The sequence below is a fragment of the Acyrthosiphon pisum genome, chromosome A1 (assembly GCF_005508785.2).
Source record: "Acyrthosiphon pisum isolate AL4f chromosome A1, pea_aphid_22Mar2018_4r6ur, whole genome shotgun sequence".
NCBI lineage: Eukaryota > Metazoa > Arthropoda > Insecta > Hemiptera > Aphididae > Acyrthosiphon > Acyrthosiphon pisum.
Window position 1 is genome coordinate 114412115 of NC_042494.1, and position 22633 is coordinate 114434747.

The 22633-nt window shown below is 31.9% G+C and overlaps 1 protein-coding gene across 2 annotated transcripts; it reads right to left on the minus strand.

The window, feature by feature from the left end:
- Positions 1 to 771: 771 nt before the first annotated feature.
- Positions 772 to 17142, minus strand: LOC100162731 (UDP-glucuronosyltransferase 1-3). 2 transcript variants are annotated; one of them, XM_003247333.4, is made up of 4 exons: positions 15914 to 17142; positions 1753 to 1972; positions 1464 to 1683; positions 772 to 1389 (listed from the first exon to the last, which is right to left on the minus strand). In XM_003247333.4, exons 1-4 carry the CDS (start codon positions 16748 to 16750, stop codon positions 1104 to 1106), a joined length of 1563 nt encoding a protein of 520 aa, XP_003247381.1. In that variant the 5' UTR covers positions 16751 to 17142; the 3' UTR covers positions 772 to 1103. The 2 variants fall into 2 exon arrangements, with proteins under 2 accessions (XP_003247381.1, XP_001943681.1); XM_001943646.5 differs by lacking the exon at positions 15914 to 17142 and adding an exon at positions 4753 to 5849.
- Between the last annotated feature and the right edge of the window lie 5491 nt (positions 17143 to 22633).

The following is a 22633-nucleotide window of genomic DNA, read 5'->3' on the forward strand; positions in this document are numbered from 1 at the left end:
GCTACTTTGCTACTTGTATTGTTTTTTTCAGTACCTATTTAATACATTTTTATGAAAAATAATATTTTTGCATATAAAAGATTATTTTTATGAAATTATAGAGCATACTCAGCATAGAAACATCTTATTTTTAATAAAGCATATAAATCCGTTCTCTAGTTATAATCATGGTAATACAATTAGATAATGACTTATTATTACTATATTAATCGTGTTAAAGAAATAAGAAAATAATCGAAATAAATAAGGAATTATGAATGAAAATAGTCATTACTACACGTCCTCGTATCAATGATTATTTTCGTTCATAATTTCTTATTTATTTCGATTATTTCGATTATTTCTTTAACACATAAAATGTAGACTATAGTAATAATTAGTCATTATCTTATTGTATTACCATGATTATAAATGTATAACTATAATTATAGTAATAGTTATAGTTCTTTATAATCGTGTTATATTCTTATCTATCTCAGTATAAGGTACGATTAAAGATATATCTATAAGTCTATAAGTATATCATTAATCGTGATACCATAGAATGTTTTATGGAGATTGGATGTACTCCACTGACACCAATATAGGACAGGTACTATTAAACTTATTAAAGTAAATATGAATATACAGCGCTATCTTGCGTATAAATAATAATATGCCAATCCTAAATTGTTTAATAACTGCATGTAGATGGCGTTAAACAGTACATTAATGCAATAAGATAACTTATCCAACTTACCTATATTTTAAGTGATTTATTTTTTAAAGAAATTAAATTTAAAAATTATTTTTATATTTTATTTATCTAATAATAAACTAATAGTAAATCTTTTACTGTACTATTATACAATCGTCACAATCGTATAAGATTATTTGTTTTTAGAACTAAACAAACAATAATCATTTTTTTCTTTTAGATGACTACTTATACAATTGATTATTAGTCAACGTAATAAAGGCTATGTCATTCTAGAGTACCTAACTATTTGAAAACATGAAATGTTACGAGGAAAAATATTTAAAAATTTGATGTGTAAGAACTTATTTATATAATATGTCACATTTGAAAAAACAAATTACCTTATACAGACTTCAATACAATATTAATCCGGTTTTGATTTCGATGTTGATGATAATTTAAAAATAAGTTTTTTTATTAACTGCAATGTTTTAAATGCTATGTAGCAAACTGATACAATAACTAATAATACAACTGCTATAATATCCAGCAAAAAATATTGATACCATGTCAAATTAAGTGCGTGAGATCTCAAGTGCGGTGCACCTTTGTGACGAATAACGTATTCCGTCCAATAAACAACTGATTCGGCCGGTGTCATTGGTCGATCTTTAAACAGTTCCGATGTTTTTTTAGCATTTTTTGAGTACCTGAGAATAATTAATATAATGCTATAAGATTTTACAATTCAAATTGAATAATTCGTTTTTTTATGTCCACTTACGTTTCATTGTTGACAATTTCATTGATAGCCTTTATAAGTGTATCTTTTGTTACTGAAAACAAGTCCATTGACAACGCCATACCCGCGTCAACCAAATTTGCCATGTTTCTTGGTTGATCATAGAACAAAGGGAAGCCTAGGATTGGGACACCAGCGTCCACAGCCTCGTAGACTCCTGAGATACCTCCATGACCGATGAATAACTTTACATTTGGATGCTCTATACAATAATAATATGAAATGTTACTGTTTAATTTTAAGATATCATTTATTATTTATGACATCGTACTCAGTATATCTCGTTGAGGCAACCATTTGCTTGTCATCACGTTGTTTGGTTTATCCGTCATTTCTCCTTCATATTTCAACAACACTCTTTGAGGAACTTCAGCTAATGCGTTTTTGAAAGCAATTTGAATATGGTCCGGTAATGTTGACAATGCGACTACAGTACCGAATGTAAAGAAGATAACTCCATTTGGTGATTCCTCGATAAATTGTAAAATATCCTGTAAATATTCATAATAAATATCACAAGACTCTTATAAACTAAGTTGTAAATACCTACATCAATATTTTATGTCACAAAAATTGTATTTACTACATAGGTCAGTAACGTAATTTTGGGGGCTGGTGGGGGGAATTTGGTGTCAAGTACACCCGTGACTTTTTTTTTAAAACCGATACAATATTTATGTTCTTATAGGACACTAATCTAGTATATTTTATTGAAATAATAAAAAAAAAATCCATAGCACGCTACTCGATATTTTTCCTTTACAAAGAAAATCTATGGATCTTAAATATATCTTTTTGTTAATAAGTACCATACTACCATATAATAACAATTTTCCATAAAAAACCACCCCCCCTAAATTGAAAACCATTGAATCATTTTTTCTTCTATAAATTGTTCCTATACACATACCTGTATACAAAAAAAAAATAAACAACATTTTAAAACCAAAATGTAATTATTTGTTTATATGTAGTATGTGTACACTATACATACATTAATATACATGTACTTGTACTATTGGCGATTGAAAGCTTATCAATTATCACGCTGGCGGAGGGCAGATCTACAACGGGGAACATGTAAAATAACATATAAATGATAGGTACACAGCGTCCACGTTACATATTATCACTTTCAATCGCCAATACCTGCTTATCACAATGTTGTTACGAGGTAGTTATATGATAAGTACATACAAAAATTATATTGGAGAATACCTAATGAGTAAAATGTAGAAAATAATGTCATCCCCCTCTTCACTAACATAACCATATTACTCCATTGCATAATGGTACTTTTATTAAATAAAAAAATTGTGCTGTAATATTTGTTTTATTCGATGAAAAACTACCAATATTAATTTGTTTCAAAATATTTGGATATTTTACCTTTGGGTTCGTCATGTGCACCAATAAAGTGTTCGAAAGTTTGTCTTAACTCCCCGCGAGGCCATTTCTACATTTCCACTTAAGAATCTATAACAACTAAAGTTTACTACCTACACGTTCCCTTTTAAAATGAAATGTTATGTTCATGCAGTGGCGTAACTGATCTCTGAAGTACCTCAAAAGATTATATGAGAGGGAAGATTGTGATAACAGTTTTTTATACAATACTTAATACGCCCCGTGTATATCTGTGTAAGTGTATATCTTAAATTTTTAAACAGTTCTATTCGTTTTTTTATTTTTAGTAGTGCGAATTTTAAAACTATATAACTATAGTTCGATAATATGTATTTATAATTTATAAATACCTACCTACCTATATTTATTATAATCCATTAAAAAAACCAAGGCCCAATTTTCAAAGGGTAGGCGTCAGGTAATTCATCACCCTCCTTAAATATGACACTGCAGTGTCTTGTGACTTTACCCCTCACTTAAATATGGCCCTGCATTTAGCCCAATCAATTAAGGGATGTCCTGAATACTTTCGGTTTTAAATAGCTTTCATTTTTATCTTTTCATAGCCCGAGTGGGTCCACAGTGTTATAGACAAATTATATTGAATACCCAGGTGTGTACTTCGGTCTGCAGCTAAAACTTGTATGAGTTAGAATCGACAGCATTGATAGTACAATATTGTACAATTATAAACATCATTTTTACATCGAATACTGTAGTGTAGAAATCGCATTTTATTTCAACTTCGATAACGATAGAGCACGATTATGACTATTTGGTATCTTCATCAATAAGTGTGAGTAGTGAACTGATGCGTGAAGTATTGCCAAAAAAGACAAGTAACTATTCGTGTTTTTAATATTCAAAAAGTGTAACATTGAGTTGCATAATACAGATACTAAAAAAAAATATTATAAAAAATAGTACACTTGTCACTTACCCAAACTTTAAATGTGAGAATCAAAATAATAATAGGTAACCAACTTAGTAGTTCACTCTGGGTAACTTAATAAACTAGAACGCTCATTCGAGCAACGCCAAAAATATAATCTATTTTCTTGGAACGCATTCTGGTGATACCTTATTCGGGACACACTCGAGACAATAAATAAACTTAATATCGGAAACGCATACGGGAAACTCTCAATCAATTGCGCCCCTTAATTTTACTGTCTATATATAAATTTGTATACATGCATTTTAGTTTTATCATAAGCTTTAAACTTACTTATATACTTTTTACATAACTTAAATTTAAATGTATGTATTGACTATTGATCAATTGATTACTGTGTGATTTGTTGTTTTAATTATGTGTATATTAGATTATAGCCTATAGGTATACTAATTATTGACGTTATAATTGTATATGAATCAAACAAATTGACGAATAAAAATTGTTTATTACATGTGGACAAAAAATGTATTTATTTATATACTATGAATAATGTTTATAACTCCCACCTAGTAGGTAGGTACCTATTATTTGACCGTGACCATGGCTGACAATTTGTACATAGCAAATAATCATCTAATAATTATTATTACCTATAAAATTTAAATCCCTCTACCCATCATATTATAACAATACCACCATGAAAGCAAAATCGATAATTATTTCTTAGAACAGTAAATAAAAATTATAAATGTGAATCAAAAAACGTTATTTTGCGAAACATGTTCAATTTGGCAAACCAATGCGGTGCTTGAAATTCGAACACCATAATATATTTTAATATTTTTAATTCAAGTTTAATTACTTAAAAAATGGGAAATAAACTTGGGAAATAATATTTCTACCACAGAAAATAAAAAATATATGGTGCCCACAGTCCATTACAAGTCGCTTCGTCTTCGTACTTACAGCCGGTAGCGGTTGGGGAGCGGCCAAATGGATACCACCGACGTCCACGCGGTTCACCGGCACTGGTCTCGGTGGTTCGGTAACGTAGTGCGTGTTGACGAACACCAGTGCCGGTTTGACGGGTGGCGCGATGTCATAGGGCCGTTGTTCCGCGGCTGCCGCGGCCGACATGTACCGGTAGTTCACGTAGACGGTGTGCAGATACATGGCCACGTTATTGACCCGCTGGTAGAAAGTGTTGGGCACGGCGTACGAGGCGAACAAATGCGGCACGACCGCCGGGTTTCCGTAGTGACCAAACGCGGCCGTCTCGATCCAGGGCAGCAGCGGCGCTGGCACGACGTAAACGAGCGGAACGCCGAAACGGTGAGAAGCGTGCGACACACACTCGCTGCTCAATGGTTCCGTAACGAACAGGTCGTAAGTGCCGACGTCTCGCTGTAACAACCGGTCCATAATGTCACATACGGAGCGGCTGGCATTGGCTAAGAACGGCACCATAAACGACGGCCGGGCGAACAGCGGCAACACTACGGAGGCGTCCATGTTGACGGCCGTCGAGGTGGGGTCCGTGTCGTCGCCTTGGAACTCGGCGGACGTGTCCACCTCCGTATAGCCGATGGTGGCCGGCGTCCCAGGGTCCGGGAACGGCGTGTAAACCTTCACCAGGTGGCCGCGGGCGGCTAGGGCGTGCAATACGCCCCTCATGAAGTTCCAGTGGCTCTTGGCTGCCACCGTCTCGACGGCTAGCACGCGGGCGGCGTTCGCGGGCTGCAGCGAACCTGAGGCGGCCACCAGCAAGCAGACGACCACAAATCCATACCATGGTTGTCTAGTCATAATCGCTGTTCTAATGCTTAATGTTTGACTTTAATATAAATAGTATTGTACCACATCGGTCAATGGTATGTATACCGTCCACTGCTGTATAATATTATTATATGCTACAAGACGTGTTTAGTATATTATAGCCAATATTAATATGCTGTACCGGTGACGGAGTATGTTTTTGACGTACTGAGCGATTTGCACTGCGCGAGTTCGACGACGGTAGTCTACTTAGTGTGATTTTTAAAAACCGACAATAGTCACCGTGTGAATATTTATTTTTTTAACGTAAATAGTTTGGCATACACTTATCCCCTCTACCCACCCCCACTAGGTAGAAAATTTTTTCTTAATAATTTTTTTCTGGCAAATATTGTGCTCACCAGCTCACCTCGCTTTATTATTTTTATGGTCTTTGCCATTTTATCGTATAGTATTTTGACCTTATATACATATTTTATCATAATTAGTAGATTACATAATTACACCATTTCCAACCGTAAAATTTGCTAATCAGATTATAATTTTGACAACATCGCAATATGCACGTGTGTTCAATCATCGCCGACAATGGTTAGTACCTATATATTCGGAAAGTTAAACAAATTGAATCACATTATAGTAATGTTTATAAATAAGATTAAAAATATATTACAGTGGATATTTTTAATTGATTTGTAATATTTGTATAGTTAAATATATTTTCTTTAGGATTAATTAATTTCGTTAAAATGTATATACATAACATAATATATTCTACCTTGTGTTTTATATAGGTACGTATTATATCAGTTTTTCACATGCCTACCTATAATTATAGCTGTTATAATTACGAATAGTAAAAAAAATGTCATAACTAAATCATGTATTATAATAGTAGGTATAGTAGTTATTTTGTATTATTCATGTAGCAAATATTATTGTTTTTGTTACTACAATTTTAAGAAAATTTATAATACACTTTTAACAGAAATATTTAATTTAACCACGTTTATAATAAACTATACAGAGTATCTGGTATTCGGATTATACGATAATAATTGGTGAATTAAGTTTAATAATAATTAGTTTATGTTTAAGGGCGTTGCATGCGGCGATTTGCTGTCTTTGTCTAACACACGTGCAACATAAGAATAACGACCTAAGCGCCTGACAAAAATTTATTAAGGTACTTCTAGTGGTTCGATATACAAAATGTAAAGATGTTTGAGTTGGTAAACAAGTTTACTTTGCATCGGTCGGGGCACTTTTTCAATTTTAGCAAATGCTTGACGAGAATAAATATTTTACATTTTAAAAAATTTGTAAATTTTTAATATTGAATATATTAAAAAATATCTAAAATATAAAAAATATGCGCCGACCGATGCAAAGTAGACTTGTTAACCAATTCAAACATCTTTACATTTTTTAAATCGAACCACTAGAAGTACCTTAATTTTTGTCAGGCGCTTAGGTCGTTATTCTTATGTTGCACGTGTGTTAGACAAAGACAGCAAATCGCCACATGCAACGCCCTTAAGACCTTCATATAATAAATTTACGATTATATAGTATGTTATGTTAATTTAATTTATTTTCCCTATACCTATAACCAATTATAAATTTTAAAATGATTGTGCAGTTGATGTTTATACCAGTGGAGTGACAAAGGCCAGTGGTGTAGCCAAAATAATGAAAAGGGTTAGGGGATTTAAGTATAAATAAACTAAGATTTTTACTATTTTGTTATATAAATAATACATTTATTTTTTTTTTTCTGTATTTGTTCATCGAAACGACCTCAAGGTCTTTGACAATGCTTATCACAAGTGGGTAGTAGGGAGATCATGTGATCTATTTATCTATGTATAATATATCACTATATGCATGATACTACCCCCCTTCTCCAAGAGGTAACATGTGCGGTCTTCACTCCAAGTGGAGTGGGACCTAGTTGGAAACCGGATGACGCAATCGGACTACAGCACGGGAAAATGGTGACTACGTAGAATCACACACAGTTTTTGCACTTTGCTATGAATCGAACCGATGACTGTGTGAGTCATAGTCAACTGTGTGACCACTGCGCCACTCCGGCCCCATACATTTATTAGGTGAAAAAAATGTTTCTGGGGTGGGGAGGATTAAACACGCAAAACCTCCTCATGGCTACATCACTGCCAAAGGGTAACATTTTGAGTTACAGCTACCAACTAATCCCCAGACTGACAGACTTATTTTTAATTAAATTTAGTTGCTAATGTTTTCAAATCCGAATAATTATATATTATAAAAGATTTTAAAATATCGAAATATCGAATGTCGGATAATTCATTCGACGTAACACACTCATTAATATTTAATCTTTTTTTTAAAATATGTATTATTTTATATAGTTTTAAGTAATTAAAAACAATATATTTTTTACTATTTTTTATTGTTATCATTTTATAAATGTTTTACTATTTTAATGACAATACTTGCAACCTTAATTCCCTATTCCAAAGCCGAATATTTTGTAGAGTATATAGGTAAGAATGTAAGATGAATAAAAGTTGAATTTTGGATGAATATAGTTGGTACCTATATGAATTCTAAGTTACTAGTAAGTATTAATTTTCTGAAGACTTTTGCTCTGAATGGTCTTCTTTTCATATGTTTCATGTTATATAATATCAGGGATGGGAAACAAATTAATTTGAAAAAATGAATTAACTAAACAATGATAAGGTAGATCGTATAGTTTTGCGGAACACCGGTGTAGTTACAAATTATTAGATATTAAATAAAATAATACCCAACAGCCAATACCTTTCAAGCCAAATTTTAACCTCGGGTTTCCAGAGTAACGCACCTATTCGGTTTAATAATTTCATACTTGGCTATTATGTATAATAGATGAAATACAAATTATATATATTTATATCTGTATATATAAAACAGTAAGCTGATTGACTGATCTATCAACGCACAGCTCAAACCATTGGACGGATTGGACTGAAATTTGGCATACAGATAGCTATTATGGCGTAGGCATCCGCTAAGAAAGGATTTGTCAAAATTTGCATTTTAAAGAGGTGCTCAAACAGGGATCTTGAAGTTCACGATGGAAATTGGAAATTTTATTTTTATTTATTTTTTAAATAGTTGCCATTGGTTACAGTCTACAGTAGAAATAAGTATTTATTTATTATTGGTTTCCATTGGTTATTTGGGCAGATCAGGTACAAGCTAGCACCAAATCAAATTATTGAACATTGCAGCAAGTTACACCCAAAAACAGTTGAACAATCAACATTTTTTTAAGTTGCAATTTTTTACAGACAGCTGAGTGCACGGGTTCAGCTTAGTATGAATGTTTGTATGTAGATTAGACCTCTGGAAAGAAGATAGATTAATTTAATAAGGGCTAAATTTGGTTTTTTTTATTCATTGGATTTTAGTACGGTTAGGTTAGGATTTTGTATTAATTGATTATATTAATCCACCGTAGGTGAAATTAAGTAAAAACGACAAACTTGGTATAACTTTGATACTTTAGAGTTAAATCATACACTTACGTACAAACAGCGCGGGGTCCGCGATCTACCGCAGGCAGATTGCCTACTTGATAATATACTGCTGCGAACCAAAATTTTTATTCTGAGCCACGGAAAAGTTAAGATAAGTTTTGAACACCATACACCGATTATTAAATAACGAATTGAACCAAGTTTGAGTCATATAGAGTTGGTACCTACATTTAACGGACAACGAAGTGCACGGGTTCAGCTATTTTTGATAAAAATATATTTATCATTATTACCGCTAGAAACATTTCAATACATTTTCATTAACCATTTTTTATATTTACTTGCCGATCATATTTTTTTTTTTTTTTCTATATTTGCTCATTGAAACGACCTCAAGGTCTTTGACAATGCTTATCACAAGTGGGTAGTAGGGAGATCATGTGATCTATTTATCTATGTATATATCACTTATGCATGATACTACCCCCCTTCTCCAAGAGGAGACATGTGCGGTTTTCCCTCCCAGTGGAGTGGGACCTAGTTGGAAACCGGATGACGCAATCGGACGACAAGCACGGGAAAATGGTGACTGCGTACAATCACACACATTTTTTTGCACTTTGCTATAAATCGAACCGATGACTGTGTGAGTCGTAGTCAACTGCGTGACCACTGCGCCACTCCGGCCGATCATATTAAACGATAAAATTTTAATAAAAATTATACATATCAACGTCCGGAGGCAAAATAAACAACCAATCACGGGCGAAACTGTGACGGATCGACTAGTATCGAATAAACGTCTATCAATTTATTAAAAAAATGGATTATTATGTTAATACATCAAAATAAACGTCGTCGTACAATTATTTTTACTATTTATCACCAATGATGTTCATATTAATAAATCAATAAATTAAATTATACAACAATAATTTTACAACCTAAATAATATGCAGTCATTGGTAAGGCTGAGCAACTATTTTTTTTAACTCGTTAATTTAAGTTAATATAAAAAACAGATAAGTGACTAAACTGAAATGGATGTGTTAAATTTGAATTAATTGATATGAAATTATTGTATACGAAAAACTATTTTGAATGAATAGTTGATATATAATATTACGAAGTAGGTATATTTTATGATATTATTGCGATTAAAATTATTAAAATTATTTTACTATTAGTCATTAGTACTAGTGTACTATCTACAGTAGGTTAAATTCATTTTTGTCGGAAAAATTGAATTTTAAAATGTCATTGGGTGTATAAAATATAATAATGTTTCAAGTATCCACGAATAATATTTTTTTAAATCACAACAAAATAACGAAAACCGTTATTCTTGGTTTTAACATGAAATTTTGTCCAAATTTTAACATACAACAACTATAAAAGAAATAAATGGGTAGCTATGTGAAATATCACAAATTAGAAATACTCATATCTCGTTTGAAAACTAAAATATTGAATAAAGACGATTAAGCACAGATAATATTCTTACCTATAAGTCTTATTATGAGTAAATTCACTCTAATATCAAAGCTAACAGGACACTAAAGAAAATAGTGAACGACAATTTGCCATATCGTACGTGTGTAAGAGACAACAAATTCATAGGTAGTATCCTCTTAAGTTAAAAATTACTTTTAAAAAAAGTAACTCTTCGTGTAACTAAGTTTAAAGTAATTTAACTTTAACTTTTTAACTTGTAAATGCCCAGCCTTGGACATTGCCCTTTGGTAATGTGAACTTTAAAAAATGTAGTAAGTTTTATGATTTTGTTGTTTCTTGAATTGTACTATGATCGATTTTTTTTAAATTGTATATATACGTACCTATACATTATGGTGGTTAGTTTAAAAACAAATAAAATAATGACAATTTTATTTATATTGTTTCTGAAATTATTAATCCATTTTTTCTTTGTTCATGGACACCTGTTATATGCTATTATTTTTTCACCTACCCTCAACAAAAACTTTGTCTTCCCCTGCGCTACATCTTCTATACTGCAATGCATTTCTGTTGTAATATTCGCTCGAAACAACAGGGAACACATTTTCATTACTTATATTTCGTCGTGTGCACGGTGCACATTTGTTTTTGTGTAAACTCGATATTATATATGTTTCTTTTATTTTTAGAATTAAAATCCATACACAGTCATTCCACAAGAACAAGCTACATTAATTAAAACTAGCTGTTACTACCCACTAGTAGAGAGTAGGGTTGGTATGTCAAAATATGTCTGTAATTTACAGAAACCAAAAGAGACTACACAAAACTATTTTCGCAGTCTATTATACATAAATAATAAATATAATACCATTGATTATAAATACTAGTATTCATAAACAATGATAGTACTTATAATATTGTAACGATACTAAATACGTATAACTCATATAAGTACAACCGTTAATATTTCTATATTAGTATACTATAGTAAATGATTATTTAACAACTAGCGTAAATTATGGATTTGATCCTTATAATATATAGGTAATATTTAAAAAAAAAAAGCGTGTAAGTAGGTTGTGGTGCATATTATGATATGTGTCGAGTTTACCTGGAAATTAAGTAGGTAACTGGAATAGATAAGTTAAATTTGAATTCAATGATAAATCATTCTATACGAAAAATATTTTGAAAACTGCACTGGGGATAATTAATAAAAAAAAAGCAGGTAAGTGGATGTCACCCTGATGTACAGTAGATTACAAGTGGGTCATTGGATAATGGACTGTATTAGACTTGAATTCAATGATATAATATCATTGTATAAGAAAAACGATTTTGAGTGAAGACGGTTTGTCAGTCTGGATATTGTATATTGTTATTATTTATTTTATCATGTAAGTTGAATTAATATTATAATATTGTAATTTTTTATTCGTTTCTAAAGAAAGCGTTAGAAATTAAAATCCCATTTTTAGCGTTTTTTCGTAATTTTTCGGTGGTTTTACCCGTGGCATTAAATAACTATTGAGAAAATTGAAAAATGACCTGTCTTAAGTACCATCTTGATCCAATTTGCTAAAAGATAAGGTACTATAATATGTTGAAATCGAAGCACTCCTTCTGGTAGAAATTTTGTATAGAGGATATAAAAAAATATATATATAAATAAATAAATAAATAAACACCATTGTAAAACCAAAATACATAGTGGCAAGAAAATAGTTTCAAGTTCTGAAATGATACAAATAGTATTCGTATTACCAGTAGTACCAATAAGTATTATAAAATACTATCTTTATTTATACAATTCTTGAGTGTAGTGTGTTATTAATTGTGTAAGTTTTGAATGTCTTGACCGATTGAGGTGAAAGTTATATCCAAATATTCCTTGAGTCTTGGAATGTGTTGATGCTCTTGTATCTCTTGATGTTGGTTATATATAATAAAATATTTATAAATTAAATAAAAAATAAAATGCTGTTCGTTAGTCATCAAAATGACTGAACCTAATTGAAATTTTTTTTTTTAATGTTCGGAAATTATCTAAAGAAACAAATAAAAATTTGAAAAGTTGACAGGTCCTCGACATAAATTATTTAAAATTTACGATATAAATTGAAAGTTTTTTGTTTACAAATGGTTGCCATTGGTTACATCTTACAGATTATAATAGTAACTTAGCGGTAGTTCAAATAATTAGTAGAAATTATATAATATTTTTTTTGTATATAAATGGTTGCCATTAGTTATTCGGGCAGATGAGATAAAAAAAAAGCATGCATAAAATTGTCCCTTTTGAATAAAGAAATGATATCTTAACACATGTATGTTCGTAGCTTGTATACTCAAAAACTATTTGACCGATTTCGAGAACATTTCAAATTATTCTTAGAGATATCAGGAAAGTTTAGAGAGCATTTATACTCTATTTATAATTTTGATTTATAACAAGTACTACATCCAATCTGTCACAGGCGAATTGTCCATCTCATTTTTCACTGGCGAAATCGGGTTACACAGCTAAATGTGGATATTGGTTTATTCGAAGTCAATAAGCTCAAAAACTACTGGATCGTTTTAAATAAAAGCTATATACCTATATCAACAGATTCCTTAACACTTGTATGGCGTTTTAACTTATTTTTCAACCCTTATAGGTAGCTAAGGGTAGCTCTAGGAAAAAAATATTGGTTTTTGGTATTTTTAAATGGTTGCCATTGGTTAGATATTATATTACTATTATATAATTAGTAGAAATATGGCATATAACTTTTTTTACAAATATATTTATAAAAAAAAAATTCTTTGGCACAGACTACGTCGGGTGGGACAACTACCCAGTATAAAATATAATTAATAAAATATTCTTATTAATATAGACTGTTAGACCGTCTCCACTGGGAACCCTTTTTCATATGCAGTGATTTATCAATGAATTCAAACTTGCGTTGTTGCCATTGCATTGTTGGCTGTGAAGTGCAAGTACACACCTGTCCCTCTAATAGAAGTCACGATTGACCGACTAATGTCACCGTGCAAAGTCACCAACTATCCGTCGACAACAAGTGTAGCTCCTTTTGTATAAACTCAATAGGAACAACATTACAGGTAATTTCGGTAACGCCCCGATATTTATATGTTGACCTACGCTAGGCCAACGACCTAAATTATTATAAACCTATAAGCCTAAAGTCTTCAACATAATTTATATTAACCCATAGAAGTAAGTCCCCCACCGCTTAAAAATATTATTTTTCCGTAAAGAGATAAGACGTTATAAGTTTGGTTGGTCCATGACAAAATACGTGCGTACAAATATGTATATAATTCTACTATTTAAGCTATTTAAATTATTATTTAGTCATTACAAATATATTATTATGAAATTAATATTAGTATAATATTAATTATAATATAATATCAAATAGGTACCTATAAATTATAATATTACAATATATTAATTTATTATATTATTATGACACTATAAACAAAATGATAAGATAATATTATTGTGCCATTAAATATAAATTATTTAATGATACTTTGTGTTTATTAATACTATATTATTATAATCCAAATAATAAATTAATATTTAAATCACGAGTAGGAACGGATTTTAATTAAAATTGCATTTTTTCTGAATGTCCGAAAACATTGCTTTTCAAGCACAAAATTAATCTCATACATCAAGCCTATCAAGGAATTAAAATATGTAACTTTTATTTTCAATTTTTGCAATTTTAAGACTTAATTAATTTTTTGAGCATTTTTTGATATTTTTATATAAGAATGGATACCATATTATAAACATTTAGTAAAACTCATTCTAAAAGAATAAAATAAAATATTATTTTTACTTTGTCGTACTTCTATCTTTATTATTTGCTATGTTTTTACCGATCAGATAAATATGACGCTATTGCTACCTATATAATACAGTTTGTACAATTAATTTTTTAGAAATAATTTTCCGTCTAGAAAGAAGATAAGAGAAGATGATTAATAAGATGATACGAATAATTAATAATAATAAGAATTTATACAATAATTATTAATTAATAACAGAACAAATTTTTTCAATTTTAAAAATAATTTTAAGAAAACTTTTTAAGAGACATTGTTTTAAAAAAAATGTCTATTATGAGTTTATTAAATCGAAATTTGTAAGGAATTTTTCTTGTTTTTTAGAGCATTTAAAGCCGTTCCTAATCATAAGTACTCTGTACTATGTTATCAAAAACGAAATGTTTAAATGTTTTTTTAATATAATAACAAAAGTACATGGCATTTAAAATATATTCAGTATATGATAGTATTTTAATACTCTCAATATATTATTACCTTGCTATCTAGGATATTATTATTTCTTTAACATATTATATATATATTTATTTAATTATAAATTACTTTAATTGAGGAAAAATATCTAAAAATTCCAACATCTGGCATACCTGAATAAACTTTGGTTTACCTATTCCCCATACATATGAGTCGATTAAGATCTTTTTTTAAGTTTTCCGACAAAATGTTTACTTTACAACACACATTACTTTTTGTAATGTGATTACACATTACTCTATACACATTGTCGCTTTATATATTAAAAATAATCAATAATTTATTTATCACATGAATTACCTATACTTACTATTAAGTATTATGACAACATTTTAAAATTAATAGTAAATAGTATAATATTTTATTATAATTGGATTTGTTTTATAAAAAAAATGTTCCCCCTCCACAGATCTTTGCTCTGGATCCGTGCCTGTTCTGAGTGGAGCGATGAATTTATTTTTATTTTATTCATGCGTTTGTTTTTGAATAATATAAAGCAATGTATACATTAGTATACTATAATTAATATAAGATTACAAGACAGATATTTAAAAAATATGTTTATCTTATTAATATATGTTTTTAATATTAAACAGGCTGTAACAGAAAGATATAACAAATGAAATAACTTGTAGGTATTCTAATCAATATTTTTTTTTCGTATAATTTAGAGACGTTTGTACTACACGTATAATATAGACTTTTTTATATATTAAATTATATGAAAAAAAAATGAAAAAATATTGAGTAGAATACAAGTTATTTCATTTGTCATATCTTTCTGTTACACCCTGTATACTATTGTTATATGATAATATAAGTTAATAAATCTAAATAAAATTATTCAAACGTTGGACAAATTTGAATAGTTAATATATTGCGTCGAATTGATTTGGTTGACAGTTGAAAATATAAATATTTTATTTTTTAATTCAAACCTAAACTATTATCTAGTCTTAAGTAACCTCAAATATCAATCAAAAACAATAAGGATCGTTTCTGTGCGTTAAAAGACTCGGCGTCTAAACGTTACTTACCGACGGTATTGGCTCGGGCGGCAGCAGGTGTACACCGCCGACACCTATCATGTTTTGAACGACGGGCACGGGTTTTTCCACAGTCAGATCCGTGTTGACGAACGTGACGGAGGGCTTACGGTGACCGACCTGGTCGTCACCTCGCTCGTGAAACCATTGTAACGCTGCCATCACGGTCCATCCGTACGCGTTCTCCATCCGCCTGGTTAACGTGTCGGGCGTCGCGTACCGAGCGAACAGCCGGCTGGCATACGACGGGCCAGGGCTGGTGCCCAGCGCTTTTGCCTCCACCCACGAGGCTATCGGCGACGGAAAAACGTACACGAGGGGCACTTCGCCCAGGACGCCGGACAAGCGGGACGAACACTCAGACGACACGAGCTCGACGACGACCACGTCGTACCGAACGCCAGAAAAGTGGCCGGCAGCTGCCATCCGGTCCAGCCGGCCACACGCCGTCAGACTCTTGTCCACGGCGATGCCCACGAACCGCCACTGGTCTGCGAAATCGGCGACGGCCGTCTGCACGTCCAGTGCGACTTTGTCCGGTACGTCAAGCCGCAAAGGTATTTCCACGTACCCGCAACCGATCGGGCCGCCGTTGCAGACGCCAGCAGTGACCACTGACGACGACGCGAATGGTGTGTACGCCGTCACGTTATGGCCACGGCCGCCGGTGGCTATGGCCATGAGCACCGCCCGCATAAACGTCCAATGGCTCCGGGCCGGCAACGGTTCGATGGCCAGCACGTTGACGGCCGTCAACGAGGGTGTGATCGCACACAGTACAGAGAAGGTTAAGGCGGTGGTGGCGCATTGTTTCGTAACCCGTTTCATTGTACCTATACCGATTTTGTTGCGAAAATAATTTAAAAAGATTGCGTATTACACCTCAGCACGAAATGTTGTAACCGTTAAAGTGTTTCGTGATGGTAGGTGTGACGGTTTTTTTTTTAACTTTGAAATTGTTTTTGTTTTTACTTGGTTTTGTAATTTTGTTTAACCTGGATATTTTAACGATCCTTATTCGAAGACGTTTTTCGACGGATATGTTCGAATTACTGAATTTTTGAATCAGTACATTATTTTGATTACCGAGTGTTATCTGTCTATTTAGGTATACGTAATAGATGGAATATTATCTCGAGTACCGACTAAAGGTTAGATATTGTTACATATATAATTCCACGCGTTTATGAATTATATTTATAATGATTAATAATAATTTATATTTCGTGAAAGAACCATTTTCATAATATATATTATATACAGAGTGAAAAGTGAAACATATTGTCTTAGATAGTTAGATCAATAGTATAATAAAAATAATTAACAAAAAAATTAAAACTAATAGGGTATCTATGTATCAATTGGTATGAATTCGTTGTGTTGTAGAGCAATTATATAAGTATCCTTATTTAGTTTATTTAATTTGTATAAATTCGAAAAATGATTCACACATTTAAATTACCTTTAGCCTATAAGCCTATTGTATCGGTCTAAAATCAATATTTGTCGGAAGGTTGCCAAAAGGCTAAAACAGTATTGTACAATCGGGAACTGCTGAAAATGAAATAAGTTGTGATGTTTTAAAGAAAACAATAATTAAAAATATTTTCCTTCAATTATTTAAACGTTTATAAGTTGTAAATTAGCCAGTTTCAATTTTCAAACTTACTTTCTCGACTATGCGAAAAATAAAGAGACCCTTTTAGTTACACATAGAAAAAGATTGGAAAATTGTAGGTATCGAAATAATTATAGATACATTATTCTAAATATATTTTGTATAATATTATTAATATTATAATTTATAATATTCACTGAATTATATTATGTTAACTAATATTCATGTTCATTTTTTATGCTTAACACTTTATGGTTTAGACGCAATCATAGAAATGTGGAAATGTGGGGGCAAAGCACCTACGACCTACTTATATGAGTTACTATGTCCAGTAAAAACTTTCGCCACCCCTCCCAAAATTGTATGGAATCTGAAACATAATATTACGTGTAAAACAAAAACAAAAGTTATATAAAAGTGAATTTCGAAAAAAACTTTTTTGTATTTTTATATTTTTAAAACGTATCTAGGTACCTAATATACGATTTTCGTATAGGTACGTATTTTGTAGTGTTTTAGTATTTAAATAATAGTATGTATCTTACAGGGTAAATCCTGAAACGTTAGAATCAAAATTAAATCTATACCGTACTAATGCGATAATAATAATATATGTGTAGGGAATGAGTAGTACCGAATTTAAAATGTTGTAATTATACAATTTTGCCACGATAAAGGCGCGTCCAGACGGAGCATCTTTTGCCACGCAGCATGAGTCTGAGTCATAACACTGGCCTAGACGCACCTCAAGAGTTTTCATCAAGTCCGTGGCAAATACAACATCAGAAAATAGTAATATAAATATATAATATAATTTAGTATATTTTATAATAAATAAATTATAATTAATAATATGGCGTGGTGCGGCTTCGGCTACGGTACGTAGCAGTTAATGCACGGTCAATAGTACGCCAACAATATCCACCTGGTTCACCGACATGGGTCTGAAGGGTTCAGTAACATGGTGCTTGTTGACAAACACCAGGGCCGGTTATTCGGGTGGTCAGAGGCCGTAGGATCATCGTTTGGGTGTATAATAGGCATTATACGGTCATGCAGCCGCTTGTAGAACGTGTCAGCCACGACATACCCTGCAAACCGGTGTGAGTCCAGTGTTGAAAATAGATAGGTAACTAAAATATTTTCTAGATAAAGATAATAGATTATTGATAGGAAATTTATCGAATAAATAAAGTAGATGAAAATTCCTAAGGTATCTAGACAAAGATAGATAAGCATTATTTTGTAGTTTTTTATACTTGACAAAAACTATGCAGTGCCTTAGCCAGAAATCTCCCAAAGTGGGGAATCACTCGATCAAATACCATATATTATATAACCCTGACCTGCCTTGCTTGTATACTACACAAACCAAGGGGGGTTACCAGGCCCCTGGACCAACCACAATACGCCACTGGAACTATGGGTATGACGATTTATCAATATTTTTCTACACAATTAATCTTCTCCTTTAAAAAATCAAAAACTGTGATTTGTGTTACACAATATATTACTTGCATCATTAATTTGATAATGTTTTGACGCGGGCTACGGCGATGTCGTGGATTGCGGTAGTCCGGTCGTGTTTTGATGACGGGTGTGACGGTGTGGACGTAGGTGACACTCACAATATAAAAGAGACAGCAACGGAACACCAGAGTATGCGTTTAAAGGTCCGCTGGGGGACGTTTATTCGTAACGAACACAAGTGCAGGTTATTTACAATTTGTTATGGTAATTTTCGGATACCGGTTTAAAAAATGAAGCAGTCTTACAATAATGACTGTTGTGTTGCCGTATCGATAGACGGTGATGCGCGGTGACGTTGTCGGTCAGATGGTCGACGTACGAGAGAGAGTCACCAACGGCCGGTACTCGTTCCGCGCGACCTACCTTCACGTCCCGCCTTGTGCCCTTTTGGCATGGTGGGAGAGTCAGCGGTGTCGCGCTGTCATAGCCCATGGTGGCGGTTGACAAAAGCGTAGACCGGTCGCTGCGGTACCTGTACTTTGTGCTAGTTGCCGCTGCGTACCGTGTCAGTTTTTAAACTAATGCTTTTACTCAAATTCAATAAATATACTTAGGTACCTATGTACTTACATAATATACAATAAAATATTTTAAAATATTTTCCAGTAATTAAAATATATTAGAAACTATAATAAATAAATTGGTTAGGTTACAAGAACACAATATAATGATAATGAGCAATGCCAGTTACTGGCATCGTTAACGCGTTGTATTGTGTTTTGATAATTTGATTCTAAAATATAAACTCTGAAGTACCTATATAGATATTTAAATTAATTATGAATACTATCTGTAAAATAGTTGTAATAAAATTGACATTGATAATATTGGTGCCTAATAATATGTTATATTATAATTTATAATAATATATATTTGTAGTAGTTGTCGTAAGGTACGTTTTCCCTGCAGCGTCTGGACGCGGCGTCTAGCGTCACAACCAGTCTGGACGTAGGTCGCGTCAGTTAAGGAAAACGTACTCGGCTGAGGAGAATGTTGGCCTAAAATTAAACATGCGCGAACGATTGCGGATGTTGGCGGATTTTATCCACTCGGTTTGCTTAGTGTGAATGCTCTAATCTAAAATAGGTTGTTTAATTTCAAATAAATGATCACAGCGATTTAAAATCACGTTCACGCGCGCACTTGTCACTTATAGACCTTAGTGTGTAAGGTTTGCCCGTGTACGTACCTAGTATTAAATGCATACCTATTATAAACAATATATTATATAATAATTATTAAAATATTATACATATTATCATTGATTAATTCGTCTAAAACTGACAAACTGTATGCGAGACGGGCGTCATTATTTTCCACGACCATTTCGATCGGGCCACTTAACGGCTCCACCGAAACCGTTTGCATTGAGTCATCTGCAGATGGTAACCCGAGATCGAATGCATCACTCGCAGAAGCCGTCTATGGATATAACCGCGGATTGCCAACATGATTTTGAAGGTCGAGTCATTTCTTAGCTCGTCGAAAACTCAGTACATCACGATCGATTCAGCGGACGACAAATGCAGCGATATCCGACATGGTCATAGATATCTGATATAAACTAAAATAATATATTATTATATATAAGGAAACTGGGAAGGGGTTTATAACTATATAATGAATATAATGAATTATTATTCGTAGAGTGTTCGTTGTAACAATAATACAGAAATAATATTATACTGTGACACAGAAACGAATAATAAATATTTTGAAAATTGTATACCTATTACCTACCTACCTGCCCATAGCAATAAGTTTTAAACACTTTTGTCTCAAGAATAAATATATTAATTTATTAATTATTCTTAAATGTTAATTTTAAATTTAAAAATTACCAAGGAATTAAACAAATTAGGTGCTTTAACACAAAATCTATTAATACAATCCATTAAGCTATAGGTAACTCCATATATTATGTACATTGTAGAGTTAAAAAATAAATTGGTAACCTTTATTCTGGTAAGTACCTATATTTGTTTAATATTGGCTAATGGCTATTAGCTATAGTATGAATTTACTTTGAATAGAACCGTTATAAAATCTTAATAAATAGGTATATACAAACAATCGTAACCGCGAACAGTAAATATAATGTATCTTAAATATTAATACCACAACAATGTATCTTAATTATTTAGTACCTATTTACTGGTAACTAACGGACGGTCTGACACGACGATATTATGTCTGAGGTGAATCCGATTATTAATACTTTATATTTGAATTGTCGTCATCTCAGTAAAAAATTGTATGTTCATAATAATATTATATATTAGGTACCTATTATTTATTATTGATATTTTCGTTAGGGAGCCAGCTTAGTGCTCAAATGACAAATATACCTACATTTCATAGTTATCTTGTGTTAGTGAATCGTCAGCAGTAAATTAGTGGAAAAATATTATAATGGTTTAATTTATAACTTAGCTATAAGTTATTTTTAGGTAGAGTAAGCTACTCAGTCAGAGCAATATACCGCGTATTTAATTGTATTCTCCTATATAGTTCCGACGTGTACAACAGTTACTGTATAGACTGTTCCTCAATCATGATATTATGGCCATATGCCTATATAGATTATTGGCTCATATATATTATTAATTACCTATTAGTATTTATAAACTATAATAATGCACACATAGGAACCACGGCTTTTCCGCGTAGTCTGTAGAATGTTGATATCTACTAGATATAAATAGTATCATTGATTATAAATACCACGGACTACTACACTGGACTGGAAACGTCAAGGGAGGCGGGTGACGGGGGCCGTGCCGCTTAGTGTCCGCGAGAGAGGTGTAGAAAGGGGAAATAGTACGCCAGCGTATCTAGCGCAGCCTGGCTTACCACAGGCATACTAAGTACTAACGTACCTACTAATGTATTATTTAAAAAAACCAACTATTTTTTTTTTATAATTAATCAGTATAATATTATCTTTAATTTTTTTAATATTATAAAGTTATAGTTTTATACAAGTCATTGAATACATTTAATATATTTTTTTTCAGTGATATTTACAATAATTGACACAAATAATTACTGTTATGTATCAACAAGTTTTGCACTTTTCTTTTTTTTTGCATTATTTTTATTTTGGTCTTTGTTTGAAATTTTTGCGTACTGATGCATTCTTGTGGTTATGTAGTATGTTATTATAAAAGTAAGTATCTCAGTTTTATGAGTAACACATGGAAATTTTTTGATCAGTTCTTGTTTTTTGGTAAAGAAATCATCCACAGTCAATTCAAAAACATCATAACCATCACAAAACTTTTTGAATGAATCCTCTATATCTACCAACAAATGAAACAAAAACATGTTTTGGGTGACACAAACCTCCTCTGGATTTCATATTTGTCAGTGTTGCTTCAGGTGAATCACAATATGAAGTTTTTCCTACACGTCATAGTAATTATTAAAATTATTTTTAATTAAATAATTTTTAAAATCTAATGTTTACCTAATACTGCTTGTTGACAATCTTTACATTTAATATGTTTGTTTATATGTCTAGAAACAAACCCACATATATAATACAACACACAAGTTTCTGA

What these genes read in the sequence shown, in the direction of transcription:
- LOC100162731 (XM_001943646.5), bottom strand. Translation starts at nt 5,592, where the DNA reads ATGACTAGACAACCATGGTATGGATTTGTGGTCGTCTGCTTGCTGGTG. An exon ending in GCCTCAACGAGATATACTGA is followed by an intron (nt 1,684 to 1,752) that starts GTACGATGTCAT and finishes ATTATTGTATAG; the next exon opens with AGCATCCAAATGTAAAGTTA. An exon ending in GAAATTGTCAACAATGAAAC is followed by an intron (nt 1,390 to 1,463) that starts GTAAGTGGACAT and finishes AATTATTCTCAG; the next exon opens with GTACTCAAAAAATGCTAAAA.